At 51.9% G+C, this 21,341-nt stretch overlaps 1 protein-coding gene across 2 annotated transcripts in view; it reads right to left on the minus strand.

Annotated features, from left to right (window-relative positions):
- The window catches only part of CPNE5 (copine 5), a 93,257-nt gene that overhangs the window by 34,141 nt on the left and 37,775 nt on the right, over positions 1 to 21,341 (minus strand). The window contains exons 4-10 of one of the 2 annotated variants that reach the window (XM_042938588.1): positions 17,997 to 18,100; positions 16,629 to 16,668; positions 16,335 to 16,411; positions 15,310 to 15,369; positions 13,197 to 13,247; positions 12,834 to 12,897; positions 792 to 895 (exon numbers count right to left, since the gene is read on the minus strand). In XM_042938588.1, coding sequence (XP_042794522.1) covers positions 792 to 895; positions 12,834 to 12,897; positions 13,197 to 13,247; positions 15,310 to 15,369; positions 16,335 to 16,411; positions 16,629 to 16,668; positions 17,997 to 18,100 — 500 coding nt within the window. The remainder of the gene's footprint in view (positions 1 to 791; positions 896 to 12,833; positions 12,898 to 13,196; positions 13,248 to 15,309; positions 15,370 to 16,334; positions 16,412 to 16,628; positions 16,669 to 17,996; positions 18,101 to 21,341) is intronic. The other variant, XM_042938589.1, reaches the window with a different exon arrangement.

The raw sequence follows: 21,341 nt of genomic DNA on the forward strand, positions 1-21,341 counted from the left end.
ACAGCCTCCCAGAGCTGGACTGCTTAAAGAGACCATGGAGACCTCCTAATCCAACTGGTTCATTTTACTGATGAGAATATAGGCCCAGAGAGGGGGCATAAGTTGCCCCAGGTCACACAGCGAGTTGGTGGGGGGCACCGAGGTCCCCAGACCCTCAACCTAGAATCTGTGCATCTGTGTGCATGGCTGACCTACATTTGCCAGTGTGTTGTGTGTGTTTCTGTCATATTGTGGGTGGCTTCTAGATTAGGGAGAGGAGAGGAGGAAATGGGGGCTTTGAAGACGTGTGCGGTTTTGAATGAAGCCTGTGGCAAGGTGTGGGGCTGGGCAGGTAAAAGGGTTCAGATTTGCCAGGCTGAGCGTCTGGTAATTGGGTGGGGGGCACAGGTGGTAGTAGGGTGTCGAGACGGCTGCGGGTGGAGACAGGGTGGGCTAGAGATAGGCACTGATCTGTGTGGAAGAAGAAGGGGCTGTTACTGGAGCTCCTTTTTCCCAGCTTAGCCCTGTTTTTGCCCGCTCCCCTCACCTCCAACGTACCTAGCACCCACCATTGCTGAGCCCCTCAGAAGGGCACTGCTGGCTTGGAAGCCGTCCCCACCCCTTACCCCTACACACACACCAGTCCCTACCACGTGTCAGGGCACCACCCAGGAGCCCCAGACTTCCACCCTGAGCAGGAGCCCCAGGGCAGCACCGGGAAGAGGCGGGCCCAAGCCCTCTTGCCTGGTGGGTCACCACACCCCTCCATCCCTGATTCCCGAAAGGGGGTGAAGTGCTGTTAGAGAACTTACGTTCCATCCTCGTTGCTTCTGTAAAACACCAAGAAGGGGTCGGACTTCCCAAAGAAATCTTTCTTGTCCAGCTTGTTGGCACAGAACTGCATGGTGGCTACATCCTGGTGAGAGGGAGAGAGAACAGGGGTGTGAGGCAGCAGTAGGCTGGAAGGTGCCCCAATCCCTGTGGAAACACAGCCCCAGGGCCCTGGAAAATAGGAGGATTCTGAGCACCAGGCTGGTTAGAAAGGAGAGCATGTTACATTTGCCCTGCACCAACCAAGGGCCAGGCCCTGGGCTAACACTTTGGACGGTCTCATTTCATCCTCAAACCCCACCGGGCAGGTCTAACGGAGCAGCCGGGGGGTGTGTGAAGCAGGTGCATTCTGGAGCCAGCTGCCCCGGTCTGAATTCTGGCTCTGCCACTTTCTAGCTGTGTGCCCTCAAACAAGGGAGGCAAGCTCTCAGAGCCTCAGCTTCCCTTCTGTAACACAGGGCTGACGGCAGTACAGACCTCAAAGCACCGTCGTGAGGGCCAAATTGCAAAGCACTTAGCAGAGGAGCAGTCACGTCCATGTTAACGCGCACGTCGCTTTATTACTATTTTACCAGGGGGCTCAGAGAGGTGAAACGGCCAGCCTCAAGGCTACTCTGAACTTGGTCTGCCAACCTCAAAGCCCTCACTCTGTCCACACTGCCTCATTCTCTCACACCCTGTGTGGCTCCTGGAGGACAGCCCAGATGAGGCATTGCTTTCACACCCACTAACCCGGGAGAGGCCCACCCAACTCTCGAAGGTAGATATGGCCCATTTTACAGCTGAGGAGTCTAGGGCTCAGAGCAGGGAGCGACTCCCCCAAGTTCACCAGGCAGAGCCCTGGGTTTCTGACTCCCCGGGTCGTTCATGGCCCTGGCTGACCCAATACTCAGCCCAAGAGCACAAAGAAGGTATCCAGGCCCTGCTGAGGACTGCTGGATCCCTCCCCTCACGTGACCCCAAGCCCCTCAGTCTGCCATGGCTGACAGGGCACTGGGCAGAAATACCCCCATGTCCTTCTCTCCACCCATCCCCCTGTGGCCTCTTCAACCTGAAATCTCTGCATCCCGACAAATCTCCTGCCAACTGGCCAGAGCTCGGAGCTTTGTCTTCTAGTCCTTTGGGCCTGGCCTGCCCTCAAGGGCTAGGGCCTGTGGGGAAGTCACCTAACTCTCATGCTGCCCCCTTCCTCTCAGTGGGGAAGAGGGTCTCTTGAGCTCAGCCCCACAGCCCAGTGAGGACCAAAATGGTGGCAGAGCTGAAAAGGCAACCTCCCACAAGTTTGAAGGGCATGGTCAAGGGTAGGGAGAAGGTGGTGGTATAATGGTTAAGAATATGGTCACTGGAGCCAGACCGCCTGCTTCAGTTCCAACCCTTTCTAGCTGTGTGACCTAGGGCAAGTTAATCACCCTCTCTGCACTCAGTTCCTCATCTGTAAAACAGGGTACTGGCAATGCCTACCTCAAAGGCTTGTTGTGAGGCTGAAGTGAGTTAATATGAGTGTACTGCTGAAAACAGGATATATACGGTGCACACTAGATGCCATGTACGTGTAAGCTCTTAGGGCTATTTGGACACTTGCCCTCCTTGCACACACAACATATGTGGCCTCTGTCTCTGCCCCACCCCACCCCAAATGCCTCCCTTCAAGGACAGCTGACAATAGCAAACACAGAGCATCCGTTCACTCACTCACTCACTCACTCACTCACTCACTGATTCATTCATTCAACAAACATTTATTAGATACATACGTGTAGCCAAGTCACTGAGTTCCTTATCACCTTTAGCCCGAGAAGTAATCCTTTGTTGCTTTTTTATAAATGAGGAAGCTGGGGCAGAAGAAGCTGACCTGCCCAAGATCACCAGCTGGCAACCAGCAGAGTGTAATTCAGCACGTATGAACTGGCTGCAAAGTCAGGCCTCTTCCGGCGTACCACTCCGCTGAGAGGGAGCGCGTTCCAGCTGTGAGGCCCTCTTCCCTGGTTTCTTTGGACTCCGGGGGGGTCGTCGGGGTCGGGGAAGGGGCAGGGAGGGGCTGGCCTCTGGTTAATCTGGGACGGAAGTACCCACTAAAGGGAGGCTCTGAGGAAGGGCAGTGCTGAGGCACACAGCAGCCAGAGCACAGAGGTGTGCGGGTAAGGACGGCTTTCATCGTGTTCCTCTTCAAGACTGACCCGAGAGGAAGAAGGAGCTGGACCGGGGGCTTGCAAGGCCTAGCAGTCCCAGGAATCCTAGAGCCTCCAGAGAAACCTAGGACTTCAGACCTGGAATAAGAGAATGGCTGACTTATTGAGCACTTACTGTATGCAAGTCACTGTGTTAAGCCTTCTCTTTACATACGTTATTGTATTGAATCCTCATAAAGACCATATGAATATTCTCTCCATGTTACGGATGAGGACACTGAGGCTTTTAAAGGCTGTCATAGGCCCACAGTCACACAGAGGGTAACCGAGGCAGGTAGACTTCAGGGCATTCCCTCTCAGCCTCCCAAAAAGATCTCTAGCCTTCTAAGTCTGTCCCCTATAGTCACTGTAGGAGAAAGTTTCAATCCCACCCCATGCTGGATGGAGGAAGCATTTTAAATGCCTCCCTGGGGAGTTCTATCCCATGGGCTAGAAAAAGGAGGCGGCTTAGGACCAGGTGGGCTCCTCCCAGCACTGGCTATATAATCTGTGGGGCCCAGTGGAAAGGGAAAATGTGACAGCGGGGCATTAAACCGAATTTAGGCCCTGTGTGACTGCACAGATCATAGGCCCATGAAGCCAGCGCTGGCTCCTCCTCACGGAGGCAGCGGGCAGTGGCATCAGAAAATACTGACCTCTTGGGGCACCTGGGTGGCTCAGTCGGTTAAGCTTCTGACTCTAGATTTCAGCTCAGGTCACGATCTCATGGCTCATGAGTTCCAGCCCTACATCGGGCTCTGCACTGGCAGTGTGGAGCCTGCTTGGGATGCTCTCTCTCTCCCTCTCTCTCTGCCCCTCCCCAGCTAGCACGCTCTCGCTCTAAGTAAATAAATTAAAACAAAACAAAACAAAACAAAACAAAACAAAACAAAACACTGACCTCTCAGATTCTGCTGAGGACAGAGTGGAGATAGCCCAGCAAGGCGCCCATAGTTCTGGTGTCTAAGCCTCAGTTTCCTCATCTGTAAAGTGACATGCTGGACAGGATGACTACACTGTTCTTTAACGCAGGGCAATTTAGGCTTCCGTGTGAATGCTACAGGGAGCACACTGGGACAGGGGTGGCAGTGGGGAAGGCTGGCACCCAGGGGACAGTCTGGGAATCCAAAACCCCTCTACCAGCTTCCCCGGGATACAGTTTGGTCGTATCTCCAGATGTGATTCCACACAATCAGAGGTCACCTATAGGACACCTGCACCTGAATGAACACAGGCAAGCCACACACAGCAACCTGCCCCGGTTGACTCTAAAATACACACATACTGGGGCGCCTGGGTGGCGCAGTCGGTTAAGCGTCCGACTTCAGCCAGGTCACGATCTCACGGTCCATGAGTTCGAGCCCCGCGTCAGGCTCTGGGCTGATGGCTCGGAGCCTGGAGCCTGTTTCCGATTCTGTGTCTCCCTCTCTCTCTGCCCCTCCCCCGTTCATGCTCTGTCTCTCTCTGTCCCAAAAATAAATAAAAAACGTTGAAAAAAAAAAATAAAATAAAATACACACATATACTGGCAACAGCCAAACCAAAAAATCCAGGAGAAAGAGCTCTTCCTTTTGCTTCCTAGGAGAACCTTCAAGGCCCTGCAAGATCAGGAACGGGGGCAGGAATATGAGGACAAAATCAGTGCAAAACTTAATTATCGTAACTTCCAGGACCATTCAGTGCTCCCCTGGGAGGGCCCCTGGCCCCGGCACAACACCTGACACAGAGAATAGTACAGGGGAGTCAAGGCCACCTGGCTGGAAACCACTTCTGCGACCTATCAGCTCAGCAGCCTCTGACAAGCAACTTAACCTAAGCCTTGGTGTTCTCCTCTGGAAAAACAGAGTAATAACGCCCCCTGTGAGCCTGTCAGGAAGACTGAGGCAAATGGCATATGTCAAATACCAGCCCACAGTGCCTAGCACGGAGCAGCTGCAAGAACAGGGGCCAACACTTGTGGAATGCCATCCCCCACTGGGCCGGACCCTATGAAACTGCCTACCTACAAAAATGGCAATACCACATGGGTCAACCTCAGGTGGATGTTTTTACAGTGACTAACTCATTTTAATTCGTTGAATCCTCTCAACCGCCCCAATGAGGTAGATGCCATTATCAGTCCCATTTTAAAGATGAGGAAACTGAGGCCCAGAGAGGTTAACACCCTCGCCGGAAGCCACACAGCTACTAACAGGAGAAGTTGGGATTGGAAGACAACAGTCTGGCTCCGAAGATTAATAACTGAGATTCCAAATGATGACCCCCCCGAATCATCAAGATAAGTTGAATTTGTGTTCTGTTGCCTCAGTTTGAGGACTCAGAAAAGTGTGAAATCCATTTTAGAAAGGCCTCCTCCGTGCAAACTAGTTAAAATTAAAAGTAAAGAAAAGAAAAGAAAAGAGAAAAGAAAAGAAAAGAAAAGAAAAGAAAAGAAAAGAAAAGAAAAGAAAAGACTGGCTCTAAAAATCAGCTAACTGGAAAAATCTTCCAGGGAGCCACACCTCATTCCCCCGCTGATGGCAAATACAGGTTTTGCTGGCGGCTCATTTTGTTGCTCAACCTGCCCTGCCATCCCTAACACAATCTAGACCCAGAAACAATCACCAAAAGCCCATTAAGGTTATGGGTACTGCTGTGCCATTGTCGAATCCACAGGGATACAACAGACCTTCAGTGAGATTTCTAGGCTGTAACGAAAGCAAGCTTCTTCCCTCATGGGTGAGCCTGCCCCAGGGAGTCCTGGAGACAAGGAACTGTCCTGGTCTGGGGACCCTACTTCGGAAGGCGGCTCTGAGTTATGTCAACAGTCATATCATATGAACAAGGCTTTGACTGCTCCCCTTAAATGTGGGTTAGTGAATGGACCCCAGGAAGAGGCTGGGAAGTGGCAACAGTTGGGACTGAGCCAGCAGGACTAGGAAGCAATGAATTCCGGCCATGGTCAGAGGTCCCTCTGTTTGATAGCTTCAGCTGGAGGGTGGGGCTCTCTGAGCGCAAGAAACGCTGTTCCCAAACCAGAAGCATCTCTGGAATCAAGTGTGCAGAAGATAAACAACTCCTGCAATATATAATTTCCTGCAATTTCTGCCTTTTCGCCCTATCTTTTTAAAAAACATATTAAGTTCTTCTAAAACAGCAGGATTGCCTCAATTTGCATCTTTCCGCATGTTAATCAGGCTGCTTGGGAGACTACAGCAAACAGCCTTTCTCTCCAGGGTGGCCTGGCCCACTCTAGCACTAGCCCTCCGACCCAGAGAGGTCTTGCAGGTCAGAGGTCAGGCCCAGAGGTCAGCAGGTGGGCTGAAGACTGGGAGAGGGTAGCAACACCCTGGAGGGGAGAAAAGAAAACCGGGTCTTGCTGGCATGCTCCAGGATCAGAACAAGAGAGTAAGGCGAGTACAAAATTTAAAAGGTGCCCCGAATCTCAGTAATCAAAATAAAGATATAATGTGACACCTTTAAAAATCAGTATCAGTGCAAAAATCCATAATAAAACACCAACGATTTAAATAAAGCCATTTTACAAATGAATAAACGGAGGCACAGAAAAGTCAAGTAACTTACCCACAGTCACACAGCTAGTAAGCAGTGGCATTTGGTCTAGATCCAGAGCCCAAGTTCTTAGCCACTTTGCTCACATACTACACCCTAAAAAGTAGTTTTATAGCTTTTTTTAAAAGTTTACTTATTTATTTATTTTGAGAGTGTGTGTGAGTGGGGAAGGGGAAGAGAGAGAGGGAGAGAGAGAATCCCAAGCAGGTTCTGCACTGTCAGCACAGAGCCTGATGTGGGGCTTGATCCCACGAACTAAGATCATGACTGAGCTGAAATCAAGAGTCGAATGCTTAACTGATTGAGTCACCTAGGTGCCCCCCCCTCCAAAAAAAAGTACTTTTAAATGGATGGTGGAACCATGGTGACATTTATTGTTTTCTCCACAAAGTTGGCTGGGTTTTACAAATTTCCTGGAACTTGTACATTGTCTTTTTTAGTCCAAAAAAGAGAAGACATCAATTAAAAGGAAAAAGAATCATTAGCTACAACTCTGAAATTCAGCACTCCAGCAGGAGGGAACACAACTCAGAGTCAAGAGCCATTCTGTGCACAGTGACCTCTGAGAGGGCTTCCACATTCACAGAAGGGCCCGGAACCCCAGGCTGCCGGGATAAGACTACAGAAGCAGGGGCCCAGGGCACAGGTGTTCTGGGATGTCCGCGAAGACCACATAGGCTAGAATTGATTGGAATATAGATGGTGGGTGTAGACGTTGGTCTAAGAGATTGGGTCTGTCTTTACACGTTGACTGTAACAACCACATGGGGGTCAAGCTGTTTTTTCTCTGCTGTCTTAATAGCTGACTTCCCAAACAATCTAATCAGTTGTACATCTGTTGATTTGGTCATTCAGAAGCTGAAAACCCCAGATTGACTGTTTTCCCTCCCACTCATGGAGACTATGTGCCTGGGATACTAACCAAAATCCATCAACAAAAGCTCAAAAGAAAAATGGGATTATTTGGCTAGGAGGATGTTCAGGGCAGTATTAATTACATTTTTTCCTAGAAGAGAATAGATTTAATAAATTTTGGCTCATCCATATAATAGAGGAACAATATATAGCTATTAAATCCATGTTTTCAAAAAATATCTAATGATATGGGAAAATAAATCTGAATACCATATTCTACTAATTATAAAAGGGGTGCCTGGGTGGCTCAGTGGGTTAAGCCTCCAACTTCAGCTCAGGTCATGATCTCACAGTTCATGGGTTTGAGCCCCACGTTGGGCTCCGTGCTGACAGCGTGGAACCTGGAGCCTGCAGGACACTTATATCCGTGCTAGCCATAACATGCATCTTTCCTAAACACCAACCTGCATACTTCTGAGTCTCAGAAAAGCTTCACCACTTCCCCCCACTTCACCTCTTTCTTCTTATCTCTCTCCCTTCCTCCCAGGACTCTCCCATAGGCTCCCACATGGAGACACTGGGCTCTCCCTGGTATCTGTCCTCAGAACAGTGAGAGTTCTGACTTTATCAAGATTCAAAACTGCTAAAGGGCTCTGCTACAAGGTCCTCCCCCCACCACTTCCCACCCACTCCCACCTACACCCTCACCTCTCTGACATCACTCATCATTGTCTCCTTGCCCCAGGGCCTTTGCACAAGCTGCTTTCCTTGCCATCTTCTTCAAGGTAGCTGTAAGGGCTTATTCCTTCACCTGTGTGTATTTTGGCATATTATATGGTATTATCCATGGATTTTTCTTCAGGATAGTAAAGAGTGCTGTAAAATGCTTTCTATTAAAAAAGAGGCAATGGGGGGCACCTGGGTGGCTCAGTCAGTTGGGCGTCCGACTTCGGCTCAGGTCATGATCTCACAGTCTGTGAGTTCAAGCCCCGTGTCAGGCTCTGTGCTGACAGCTCAGAGCCTGGAGCCTGTTTCAGATTCTGTGTCTCCCTCTCTCTGACCCTCCCCCGTTCATGCTGTCTCTCCCTGTCTCAAAAATAAATAAACGTTAAAAAAAATTTTTTTTTTTTTTAAATAAAAAAGAGGCAATGGGTCTGATGAATTAAGGACTACTGCTGTACTGTGATTGCTGGTTGACATTTCTGTCTCTCGCACTAAACTGGAAACTCTGGGGTGGTGGCAAGGACTGAGCCAAAGCATGTTTGCTGAAAAAAATGAATGAACACGTGAGCGGGCTAGTGATACCTAAGGGGTGGGGGCCTTGTGGGGCAGCTGCAGTGAGAAGCTTTGACTCCCGAGGCTTGTGAGAGGGGAGCCACACTCTCTCCAGTGTGTGCAGGAACCTGACAGGGAGGCAGTGAAGACGTGCTATCTGGCCAGGACCCCCGGGGTCTGCGGCAAAGCAGGTCTGGGTGTCTGGCAGGCGTAAGGGTAGCTGAGGATCTGGGAAGGGGAGGGCCAGGAGCTGCCCAACCTGTGCGTCCACAACACCCCCCCAGCTCTCTTTAGAAGCCCAGCCACTCACCATGCCTGCTGAAAGCTACTGGACCCACAAAGATCACAAAGCCCACCCCTGTTTCATGCACCATAAAGCTCATGGCTGTACCGTGGCTGAGGGAACTACTCCCTGAGGACTAGGGGTCCACAGCCGAGCAATCTTTTTTTTAAAAAAAACTTTTTTAATGTTTATTTATTTTTGAGAGACAGAGTGCGAGCCAGGGACAGGCAGAGAGGGAGACTGAATCTAAAAGCAAGCTCCAGGCTCTGAGCTGTCAGCACAGAACCTGACGCGGAGCTCGAACTCACAAGCGGTGAGATCATGACCTGAGCCTAAGTCGGACGCTGAACCGACTGAGCCACCCAGGCGCCCCTCTCCGCCTAGCAATCTTAAGCTGTCACTTCAACCTCTCTGCACCTGGGAACTGGAGGCACTCACCTCCTACCCACCTCCCAGCCCTGTGGTGAGGACCAAATAGACTATAATCATGAGGATCTTGGTCAATTGTGAGGGCTATGCAAATGTTGGTCAGTATTACACAGAATAATAATAGTTTTACTGCTGAACATAATTAAGTCTTTGGTGATTCAGAGGCCCTTCAGGAGCTTAAGCTCATCGTTGTCAACATCCAGTATGACTGAATAGTATTTGGGATCAAATTCCCATTGTTGCAACTTTCTTGTTTAAATTCTAGATAAGGAAAGCTTTTCCGTAACCTATCAAAGCACGCTGGTGACCCACTGGAGTCCTTTGCTAGTCCCCACCCGTCCACACCATCTGACTACTTAGCAGAACACATTCGCTTGAGCAGAAAGCCCTGCTCTGGTTGGAAAAAAAAAAAAACCTCTCAGACTCTACCCTCTTCCTTTGATCCTCCTACTGAATGCCGAGCTGGAGCCACAGAAGCAAAGCAGCTCAGATGTAATTATTTTCATTCAGCCAGATGCTGGGAATTAGTCTCTTTTCCTTGTAAGTATTCTAGGGAAAGACAGAACTCAGCCAAAGACGCCCCGAAAGAAAAGGAGCTGACAATCTCAATAGGAAGGGAGGGAGCCCACCCCCCACCTCCTTGCCTTGGGAACAGCTTAAATCAAGGAAACTGTGGCCACCCCTGGAGGGAAGGTGGGGAAGGAACAAGGAACAGGGAGGCGCCTAATAGATACTAAAAGGCAGATTGTTTGCCAATCCCGGAAAACTAGACCAATGACAGCACCCAGCATTGTCTAGGGCTTTAGAATTTCCAAAGCACTTTCACTCGTATTACCTTATTTAATTATAAGCTAGGGAGGAAATCACCAGCTGAGCTGGAAGCTTGGGGGCAAATGGAATTTAGGCTTCAAGGAATTCAGATTCCATCCTTCCCAGGCACCAGTTAGGCAGAGCCGCCTCCATGAGCCCCTTTAATCCTCGAGACACCTCTATCAGCCCCGACATACAGATGGAGAAGCTGAGGCTCGGGGAGCTTCAACAGCTCTCCTGTAATGTCGGCTGTGTTCTCTCTCCCTTGCCTGAACGCCGGTGACTTCCGGATGGTCAGCATACACATTTGTAGTTTTCCTCGCGGTCCGCTGCTAAACGTTTGGTCTGTGCTTTTATTCGGTTACAGATTCCTCCTGATCCATCCTGCAGGACTGGCCACCGCACACCAGGCCCTCTGCTGGGGCTGTATACCAGAGGGGGTGTGGTCCTGCTGCTAAATTCGTCCAGACCCACTGAGGTTAACAGACACCTAGACGAGCCAGAACGAGCAGTGGCCTAGCAGTCGATTTGGTCATCGCTACACTGCCCTGGCCTATCAATTCTGTGTCTTATTCTCCAACGGGAGGCCCCTGAAAGCAGAGTTTGGAACCCCACAGCCTGGTGTTTAAAGACCCTGGCTCTAGAACCAGACTGCTGGGTTCAAATCTCTCCTACCCAGTGGCTCTGTGACCCTGGGCAGGTCATTTAACCTCTCTGGAAAAGAAAAACTGTAATATAGCAGATATTATGTAATACATCACACTACTTACAGTATTACATCACACATCACACTAATACACATTAAGAAGTCGATACAGGGGCGCCTGGGTGGCTCAGTCGGTTAAGCGTCCGACTTCAGCTCAGGTCACGATCTCGCGGTCCGCGAGTTTGAGACCCGCGTCGGGCTCTGGGCTGATGGCTCAGAGCCTGGAGCCTGCTTCGGATTCTGTGTCTCCCTCTCTCTCTGCCCCTCCCCCGTTCATGCTCTGTCTCTCTCTGTCTCAAAAATAAATAAACGTTAAAAAAATTTTTTTTAAAGAAGTCGATACATGTAAACCACTTAGCACAGGATGTGGCTCAGTATAATTGCTCAATTAATCTTGGCTAACAATTTAGACCCCCGCAGCAGCAGTTCTCAAAGTATGGACCAGGAACCCTCAGGAGGTGGTCCATGAGGCCAAAACTCTTTTCATAATAATGCTAATAAGACATGGAGTTTTCTAGAATTTACCTAGCAGTGATACACAACAGATTGACTGCAGAAGCAAATATGAGACTCTAACTCTCTTCTGTTCAGCCTGACATTCAAGATATTTACAAAAATGCAAAACAAGGCTGCTCTTCTCACTAAATGACTCTTGTTTTGGAAAAGGTAGTTATTTTTCAGAAAAAGTTGTTATTTATGTTGTCATTGTTAAGCGAATTAACATATAGCTTCTTAATCGCTCAACTTTATTTTCTAATAAGGCAAATATTTATAGCTAACAAATATCATAGTTGCACTGATTTCCCAGGAAGGTCAGAAAATCCTGTTTCTCCCCCTCCCTCCCACACCCTCTAACCTGAGCCCTATGTGAACTCGGGTTCCCAGGTTACCCCAGGCTTGGTCCTGTGTTCACACTCCGTGGCCACCTCTTCCTTCTCTCCCCGGGACCTACCCCATTCCCACCTGTGGCTTCTAATGAACCTAAGAGGCATGCAAGCCTGGGAACGAGCCCAGGTTTTAGAATCGGGTTGACCTGGGTTAGAACCGTGACTCTACCATTTCCTGTCCTTGAACAGATGACTCCGTTTCCCTGAGCCTCAATTTCTTCATTCGTAAAATGGGAACAAGAACAGTACCCACCTCTTCGGATTGTTGTCAGGAGCAGTGATAACTTAGGCAAAAATGCCCCTCCCCTGACAAGTAATAACTATCATCATCACTATGTTTCGTCATTATTTTTAGCCATCGAGTCCCCTGAGCCCCTTGTTGGTGTGCTCAGCTACCCCTTCAGCTGTCCCCACCTCCTGCTTCTCCACGGTCCCACAGAAGGAGCAAAACCAAGGGCCGCCTGCGATGGCAGACTCTAGCTTCACAACACACGAACCCCAACCACACACCCTCACTCCCTCGACCCCGTGCAGGGCATCACCCTACTCCAGAGCTAAAAGCGCAATATGACAACGACATGCCAAGCCCCCAGGCTCCACGACGGAAAAAGCCCCTCTCTGCCAGTCCTGGAGCCAAGGCAGTCTTGGTTCAAAGACATGTGAGAGGTGACCATGATGGGGAATGGAGGAGCCCCGGCGTGGAGGGCAGGGGCCAGGGCCAGTCTGGCTCTGCTGCTAACTGTGGACGAGTTCCTTCCCCCTCTGGGCCTCAGTGCGCTCCGCTATAAAGGAGAAGGCACCGGGGCGCCTGGGTGGTTCAGTCGGTTAAGCGTCCGACTCTTGGTTTTGGCTAAGGTCACGATCTCACAGTTCACGGGCTAGCTCTGATGTTACAGAATTCTGTGACCGCCAGGTCAAACTGAGGAGCCCTGCCTTCCCCCAGATACCTTCCAAAGACACGCGTGGCCCCGGGGGTCACAGGGAGAGCAGCCTGCCCTCTGTCACTGCTCCACCTCTGCCCCCACCAGGTCCCGTCCTGGAGCCCCTCTGCCACTCACCCTACAGTTGCTCAGCTCCTCGGCGGACAGGATGATGGTGCCACATTTCTTCCCTGGGACACCACTGGGAGAGGAGAAGATGAAAGAATGGAGAGCCAGACAAAGACAGACACACAAGCCTGAACACTCCCCGAATCAGACCTCCTCACCCTCCCTCCTCCCCCACCCAGCAGACCTGCCCAAAGCCCCTGGGGAGACAGAGTCTCCTGAAATCCATGTGGCAGTGTGGCCTAGTGCACTGCTTCCTGGGCCAGGCCCCCAGACCTGGAGCTGCCCCGCCCCCTGCTCCCAGAGAGCCCAGAGCCCCACCAAGGGTAGTGTCTGCAATGAAAGTCCTAGAAGTGGAAAAGCATCCAGACTCACCCGGAGGCTTCCAGACCAGTGGTTCTCAAACTTTCCATCCAAAGACCACTTCTGTGGGCAAAAGACCTCGTGGGCCAGCCACCCCACCCTGCACCCAGCTGACCCCCAGAGTCCCGGGACATTTCAGCTCTGAACCACTCCGATTTATCATGGGAGGGAGAGCAGCAAGGGGGAGTTAAGCAGAAGGGCTGGAATGCTCTTGGGGCAGCTTGTCCAGGCTCTCTCCCACGGCTACCTCCCCTTGAACTCCTCGGCTGGGGTCTCTCCAGAGAAGAGAGCTCCTGGCCATTCATGCAGCAACTCAGTGAGGGGGGCAACCAGGACCTGAAGTCGGCCCACGCGAAGAATCCCTTCCAGGAGGGTGAGTTCCCAGGGTGGGCCTTCACCCAGGGGACCTGTACCACCTCTTCCCTAGGTCAGGAAGGACCCCTCCCCCAGGCACCAGCCCATCCCACTCCAGTGTTTGGGATGAACCTGGGGGTGGGGTACCCCCAGTGTAGCCAGGGGCCACTGGGAGGGAGAAAAAAATGTTATGTTGTCCAGCAGCTGTGTGACTTTGGACTCATGCCTGCACCTCTCTGAGCCTCCATTTCCTAGCCCCTAAAAATGAGTGTGTTTGTAGCCTCCATTATGACCAACATGCACACACAGTGCTATCATTTCCCTCCCCGCCCGCTTTCCTTTACAAAGTTGCAAAGCTGAGAAAATCCGGCCCCACCCCTCAGGCCAGCCTCGGGAGCAGCAGCACGCTGTCCGCAGAACCCACTTTGAGAACCACTGATGGAACTCTCCCCAGTGCCAGCTTTTGGAGGGAGGGGCTCTCAAGTAGAGGAGGCAGGGGAGCTGGCCCCAGAGGTGGGGACAGCCCAGAGCTCTCCAAATCAGGTGAGCAGAGCAGGGGCCACATCTGGAGGCTCCCATCACAGATGGGTGGCAGGGCCTGCCAGCCTGTCCCCCTAGACGTGGGGAGTGCCCCCAAAGCACCTCCCCAGCCCCGGTCTGGCCCTCCCCGGGACTGATAGGTGTCTGCCCAGGGAGACAGGGTCCTCACACCAGCCTCTTCCGCCAGTGTTTCTCCCTCTGCCTCCGGGCCCCTCTCCTATTTCCCACCTTCCCTTCCCTCCCCTCCAGACCCAACCCACTCCCACCTGCTTGGCCTTCCTTTCTCTCTCTCTGCCTTTCTGGCCCTCCCTCTCTGCTCTTCTCCCTGACTCCTGTTCCCTCTCCAACTGCTGCTTCCATACTCTCCTTGTAAATTAGCATCCACACCCTTCCTGGGCCGTGAGCACCCTGGGCCCCCTAGAGCCCCTGTCCCATATCCAGCTGCTCTGGTGGCCGGTGCAGCTGCTGGGACCCCAGCTCCTGGGAGCTCTCAGCAAGGCCAGTGGAGCTCTGCTGACTGGGCCAAAATGCTCAGCTGTCTGAGGCACCTCCAGGCTGCTCCTGCAGGCAGATATCCCCTATCCTGCCCCCCAACACCCTCAGGTGAGGACCTTCCCTCCAACCAGGAGAGGGGACAGGCAAGGAGTGGGGAGGGAGGGTCTTTGTTGCACACAGTTGCAGGAAGCCGGCCAAAAGCGGATGGTCAGGGTGGAGGCCAGGGGAATGGGGCTGGCCCACCACAGCTGGTGAGCAAATAGAAAAAGTGAGGATTTAGCAGAATCTTCTCCATGAAGAGGCAGACATCCAGCAGTGGGAGCATGGAGGGGAAGTGGAGTAAGGAGATAAAGAGAAGGGAGGGAAAGAGGAAGGGGAGAAGGGCAAGAGGTGAGAGGCCGAAGAAACCAGGCCAGGGAGAGAGGAAGAGAATGTGTCCAGTCCCTGGTGGCCACCGGAAGCAGCGCCTACCTCTGATCCCCACCCTGCTCCCTGAAGTCCCATGGGCCACTGGGCCTGGGGATGCTGGAGCTCAGGTCTGGAGGGGGGAGGGGCTGGCTGCAGAGTGGCCCAAAGCACCCACATCCTGCAGGAGGGACCCAGGCTCCTCTCTCCCCTTGGCCAGGGCTGCGTGCACGGTGGTGGGGGCAGGGACCGGGCCTGGACTCTGAGGCTCCCTCTGCAGAGCTGGCTGGATGTCTGAGGTCCCCAGGACCAAAGATGTCTGCTGACCTACCCATTGGACACAGCTGGCATGGGTTTGCCTGTCCTGGAATTCAGGCTGAATGCTCCTATCCTGTGGAGAGAGAGGAAGAGAGAGCATGCCATGAGCCAAGTACCCTCGTCCTGAGAGGCCACAGCACTTGGCATCGGAATTCTTGGAGACAGGTTTCTATTCTGGATCAAACGTCAAAACAGGACCAAAAGCCATGGGCCAGAGGAAGGAGAGGTCTTCCTCCCAAGCCCTGTTGTGAAGCCCTGGGCGACCGCCCCGCAGGGGTTCTCAAAGTGTGGTCTCCGGACCAGCACCATCAGCATCCCCCGGGAATGTGTTAGAGATGTAAATTCTCAGGCTCCACCCCAGACTTTCTGGATCGGAACCTGGGGGTGGGGGTGGGGGGTGGAGCCCAGCAATCTGTGCTTTAACAAGCCCTCCTGACGATAAGCCTGCCACAGTTTGAGGACCACTGTTCCACTTCTTTGAGCCTCAGTGTGTGAACCGTGAAATGGGGAGACCTGCCGAGTGAATCTTGTGAGATCAGAGAAGCTGATTATGGTCTGGCCCAGAGGAGATGCCCAGTGAAGGGGAGCTGTGCGTGGGTCTCACTGGGGAGAATGAAGCATTCGAAACCTTCAGTGGGGGAAACAGGTGCCCCTCCTTCACCAACCCATCGTCTCCAGGATCCTGCCTGCCCTCAAGGCTGGCCTCCCCAGCCATCTCCTGCTGAGGTCCTCCTCAATCCCCGCAGAGGGCGTGCCTCTCCAAAGGTGGGCTGGGTGACAGGAGGGAGGAAACAGACCCGAATGACAAATGGGAATTAGACCCAGGCAGTTGGGGGCTGGGAGGGACAGACACATACCTCACTCTGGGGGCCCCAAATTCCATAAACTTCAGAGCCCCCCAAACCTGGTCTCCTTACTCCTCCTCAGCCTGCATGACTGGCTGACCGCTTTGCCCCTACCCTGAGCCAAGGGAGGCTGGAAAGTTGGCCCATCTCTGGGGAAGCAACCCAGGCAGGCCCCCCACCCCTTTACACTTACGTGAGGGGCTTCTCCAGGCGGCTCCCAGGGGACCCCACAATCTCTCCGAGGGTGCAGAAGGCTTGGCCCAGAAAATCCTGCATACCCGGGGAACAGAAAAAAAACAGTGTCGCCCACCCTGCCCACAGCCACCCCACCTCCTCCATCACCCCATCCCTAGAAGTACGAGGGCTCTGAAATGACAGGTGGCAGCATCAGACACACAGTCTGTGTCACGGTGAAGTCCGAGGCCGACCCAGACCTTGGCATTTAAGAGATGTTCAGAACCTCTGGGCAGTCGCTGGCAAAACTCACGTGTTTGGATAAATCAGGGCTCTTCGAGTCGACGTCGTATCTGCATGGGATGCACAGAGATGGTGAAGATAGCTGGGGCATCCTGCCCAGAACTGCTGGGGCCCCTGAGCCAAGCCAGGATCCCTGTACTCAAAAAACCAGTCTCTGACACAGTGGTTACCCCTGGGAGTAATGGCTGGGAGGCGCACGTGGGAGCCCCGTGGGGTGCTGGACGTGTTCTGTCTCTTGATCTGGGTGGTGGTTACATGAGTGTGAACATCTAAAAGGGCATCATGGAATGGACTCTTATATACATGTCATACCTCCTTAAAGACTGAAAAAGGAAAACAAACTTGCTCTGCAGCCCTGGCTGGTTCACAGGTGGCTGGGCCACCTTGCCCTTCGCTGCCTGTTCTCCCATCTTCCCAGCTGAGGCTCGGCTGCCCTTGAAACGAGCTCAGGACCTGGCCTTTGACCTTCCCCGACTGTGTCACCTTGCTCAGGGGGGGCCAGCCTGACCTTGGGTCTTGTCACTCAAGAATGAGGGATGCATTCAACACCTTCACCTCTTCCCTGCAGCTGGGTACCTCCCTTTATCCGGAGCCATACCTGCAGCCCTCTTCTCCAGTCACCAGGCCATCCAGGCCCAAATGCCTTCTGCTGAGGGCACTCATTCTCGTGCTCCCCCTACCCCGAGCACCTTCTCTCTCCAAAATGTCCCCAAATGGTGACTTCTCGACAATGGGCTGCAAGCCCTCCATCAGTCCCTGAAAAGTCATTTCCTTCTACTGTATTTTTTTTTCCTTTGCTCCTTCAAGCCCCCAACCCCCTTTCTGTCCACCCTGTCCACAATTCTCTGCGACACGGTCCTTTCTAACCACCCCACGCCTTGGAAAAACAACAAAACAATGTTCCTCCTGTCATCATCTTTAACCTCAGCAGAGGGGCACTCGGCTCCTTTGTGAGACACATGCACATACTCTGAGCCCCATCAGCCAGGTTACCTCTGCAGGAGGGGAGACTGGGGGGTACCCTCTCCTCAAACAAGCTCTGACAGAGGGAGTGGTCAATGGGGACCGCCCTGGCAGCTGGGGAGAAAAAGGCTCTCTGGAGGTGGAGTTAGAGCTTGCCCCCAAGAGCTTTCCTCAACTGGCCCCTAGAGTCAGGGCTTGTTCAGGGCCCCCCACGTAGCTGAGACAAACGGTGGGGAGCCTCTGTTCTCTCTCCTCACCTCTTTTCCATCTCCTGATGGAGGCGGGGCTAGACTTCAACTAATCGTCACTTTTATTCCAGGCCAACCCTGAGCTACTACCAACCCGGGTCCTACAGTCCCACCTCCCATCAGTGGTTCCTCCCCAAGCCCCAGCCTCAGCACCATCTTCCACTTACAAGTCAAAACGGAGGTTCTGCTTCTCCTCAAAGAAGTAATCCACGATGAATTTGCGCACAAAGTCAGGATTGAGTGTGTTGTCAATGACTTCAGTGCGTCCGAACTGCAAGAGAAAACGGGGCATGGACCTCAGGGCCAGGCTGGTGGGGCAGGGGAGAGCACTTGAGCTCAGAGCCCCTCAGTCCTGGCCCCAGCAGTAATGGAAGCCATGCCTATCCCACCTCATGGCCCCCATCCCCACCCCCCAGCAAGGGTGAGACCTCTTCCATCTCTAACAATGGAAACTATCCACCCTATGGGTCCAATCTCCACTGTCAGCTTTATTCTCCTTACCTCTATCCAGGCTCCACCCAAGTTGTAAGGTTTTGATACCTGGACACCTGAGCGGGCCCTTCACTTCCCCACCTCACTGCCTTTGCCTATGCTCTGTCCTCCACCTGGGCTTCCCCTTTGTGCCAGAGGCATATCCTCCATTTCTTCAAGGTCCTTTGATAATGCTGCGTCCTCCAAGAAGCCTTCCTGATTCTTCCTCTCAGAGACTTTTACTTTTCTCTGAACCACCACTGAACTTGTGCTCACCCCTATGACCACGGTCCTTCTCTGACCGATTCCACAGTTAGGCGTGTACGTATCTGATGCCACAATTGTAAACAAAAGGGCAGAAGAAGGGATGGTGGTATCTTGGAAGATCCCCCACCTCCTGCCCTTGAATAATCCCCTCCTCTTCAGGGTGGGCTAGACTTCATGACTCATTTCACGAACAGAACAGAGCACAAGCCACTCCCAAAATGTTACAAACAACTATGACTTCTGTCTTGGGCACCCCCTGTCTCGCTCTCATTTGCTTGCTCACTTTGAGGAAGCCAGCTGCCCTTTGGAGAGGCCCGTGTGGCAAGGAATTGAGGGCAACCTTAGGCCAACAGCCAGTGAGGAACCAGGCTGTCAGCCCACCCACCTGTAAGGATCTGAATCTTACCAACAGCGACTGAGTGAACTTAGAAGCGGACACTGCCCCAGCAGAATCTTGAGATGACCGAGGCCCTGGCCCACACCTTGACTGTAGCCTTGTGAGAGACCCTGAGGTAAAGGAACCCACAAAGCTGCACCCAGATTCATGACCCTGTTATTGAAGTTGTGAAACTCTGGGCTAATTTGTTACACGGCAACAGATAACTGATACATTGATGTAACTCTTGGTATCCCCTTCAGCATATACTCTACAACTTTATACACATTAGGCACTCAACAATTGAATCCCCCTGAACTCCCCAAATGACATAAGGCAAGTCACTCCCATTTCTGGGCATCAGATCACTTGGAGGGTTTGTGAAAGGATGGATTGTAGGTCTCACTCCCAGAGGTTTTGATTCCATAGATTTAGGGTGAGGCCTGAGACTTTGCATCTCTCAAACTGTGCTGCTGGTGCGGGGACCTCCCTTTGACAACCACTGGCCTAGACCTTTGTACACAGGGCCCTGAGCTCCTTGGAGTCTCTCTGCAGAATGGAGGAAGGCAGTGTGGACATAGTTCCAGGCCATCTGTTCCATCAAAACAGCTCACTCTTATGTCTGTTCAACACACTGGACATTTCTGGTGAGATTTTGTTTCACAAAAGCGACGTGGGACTAAAAGATAAAAGCATAAAAGCACTGTACTATATCCTTCCTGAAGGGAAGGCAGGATATTCCACAATGTGAACAAGACAGACAGGTGCACAATAAATATTTTAAGTAAGTTGCTAATATTTCTTTTTTTTAAAAAATTTTTAATGTTTATTTTGAGAGCGAGAGACAGAGTGAGGGTGGGGGATGGGCAGAGAGAGAGGGAGACACAGAATCTGAAGAAGGCTCCAGGCTCTGAGCTGTCAGCACAAAGCCTGACTTAGGGCTCGAACTCACGAACCGTGAGATCACGACCTGAGCCGAAGTCGGACGCTTAACCGACTGAGCTACCCAGGTGCCCCAGTCGCTAATATTTCCGAATACATAAACATGTTTTTTCAAATTGGGTAGTAATTGCCAAAATAAAAAATTAATCCTGAATACTAGTCCTCCTTAATGGGGCTCTGCAATCCAGAATAATGCCAGTATCTGGGCCCGTCTCCCGTGAGGTGGGCAAGGCCCCGTTATGTAGGATCTACCCCAGCACTCACTTCTGCCCTGAATTAAGTTAGAAAGCTGCAAAGAGAACCCCCATCTAAGGCAGTGTGGGTTCAGCTGAGAGCACTAGATTTGGAACCTTCTTGCCCTCATTCCCTGTCAAGTCCACCTGCTAAGTCTCTCTCCAATCCCTCTGTCTTCGTTTCCTCTGTTGTGGCCTTGGTCTGGGCTTACCATTTTCTTACCTCAACTTCCGCAGCAGCCTCCTAGTGGGTCCACTAAGTGGGAACATTCCTAATGCTTGAAGACTCGGCTCCCGGGAAGTCCTGTTCTCCAACTCCTAAGCCCTCCCCTGTGCTCCCATAATTCCCTTCACACCCCTCTTGCTGCACTTACCATGTCCCCTGATAATGATCTACTGAGGCTGTTTCTACCCTACTAGATTGAGCTTCTCGAACAGCGGAGGATCCAAGCTCTCCTCATCTTTGCAGCCCAGGACCTGACATTGTCTAACACAGTCACAGGCTCATAGTCGCAGATGATTAACAGCCCCAGGAACTGAGTTAAATATTTTGCACCGTTTTACCTTATTTAGTCCTTTTATGGTAGGCTTCCCCATTTTATAGATGGGAAAACACAAGCACAGAAAAGCTAAGCCATTTGTCCAGGGTTTCACAACTAGTCATCGCTGAGGTCAAGTCACAAGCTAGGCATTCCGTCCCATGCTCTCTAAGCCACATTGTGCTACACATGAAATCCCTTGGGAGGGCAAAGACTCATAACTGCTCCCAGCGACTGGTACACAGTAGGTACTCAGGAATTGTTGAAGGAAGGAAGGTTGAGTGAGGGAATGGATGAGCGGGTTTCAGTCCCAACCTTATCACAAGCTAATTGTGGGACTTCATCGGAGCTTTTCAAAGCTCCAATCTCCTTACTTCTTGGGGGTATCATCTAAGTCAATTACTGATTCAACAGTTTTTAAGCACTTTTCATAGGCCGGACAGTGTGCTGGGTGCTGAGCTACTAAGGGAGCATGAACCCTTCACTTAAGGACTTCTCTATCACAGGTGGGACAACTACAACACCATGTGACAACAGCGCTAACAGAGCTACATACAAACGTCTACGACAGTCCCCTGCCTGCACACCAGAAGCACCATGGAGGTGTGAAGGATAGTGAAATCTACAAAAAAGCAGATTACTGGGTGTTCTGCTTCACATACTAGCCCAGGTATCGGACTTCAT

This window comes from Panthera leo, chromosome B2 (genome assembly GCF_018350215.1).
Source record: "Panthera leo isolate Ple1 chromosome B2, P.leo_Ple1_pat1.1, whole genome shotgun sequence".
Lineage (NCBI taxonomy): Eukaryota > Metazoa > Chordata > Mammalia > Carnivora > Felidae > Panthera > Panthera leo.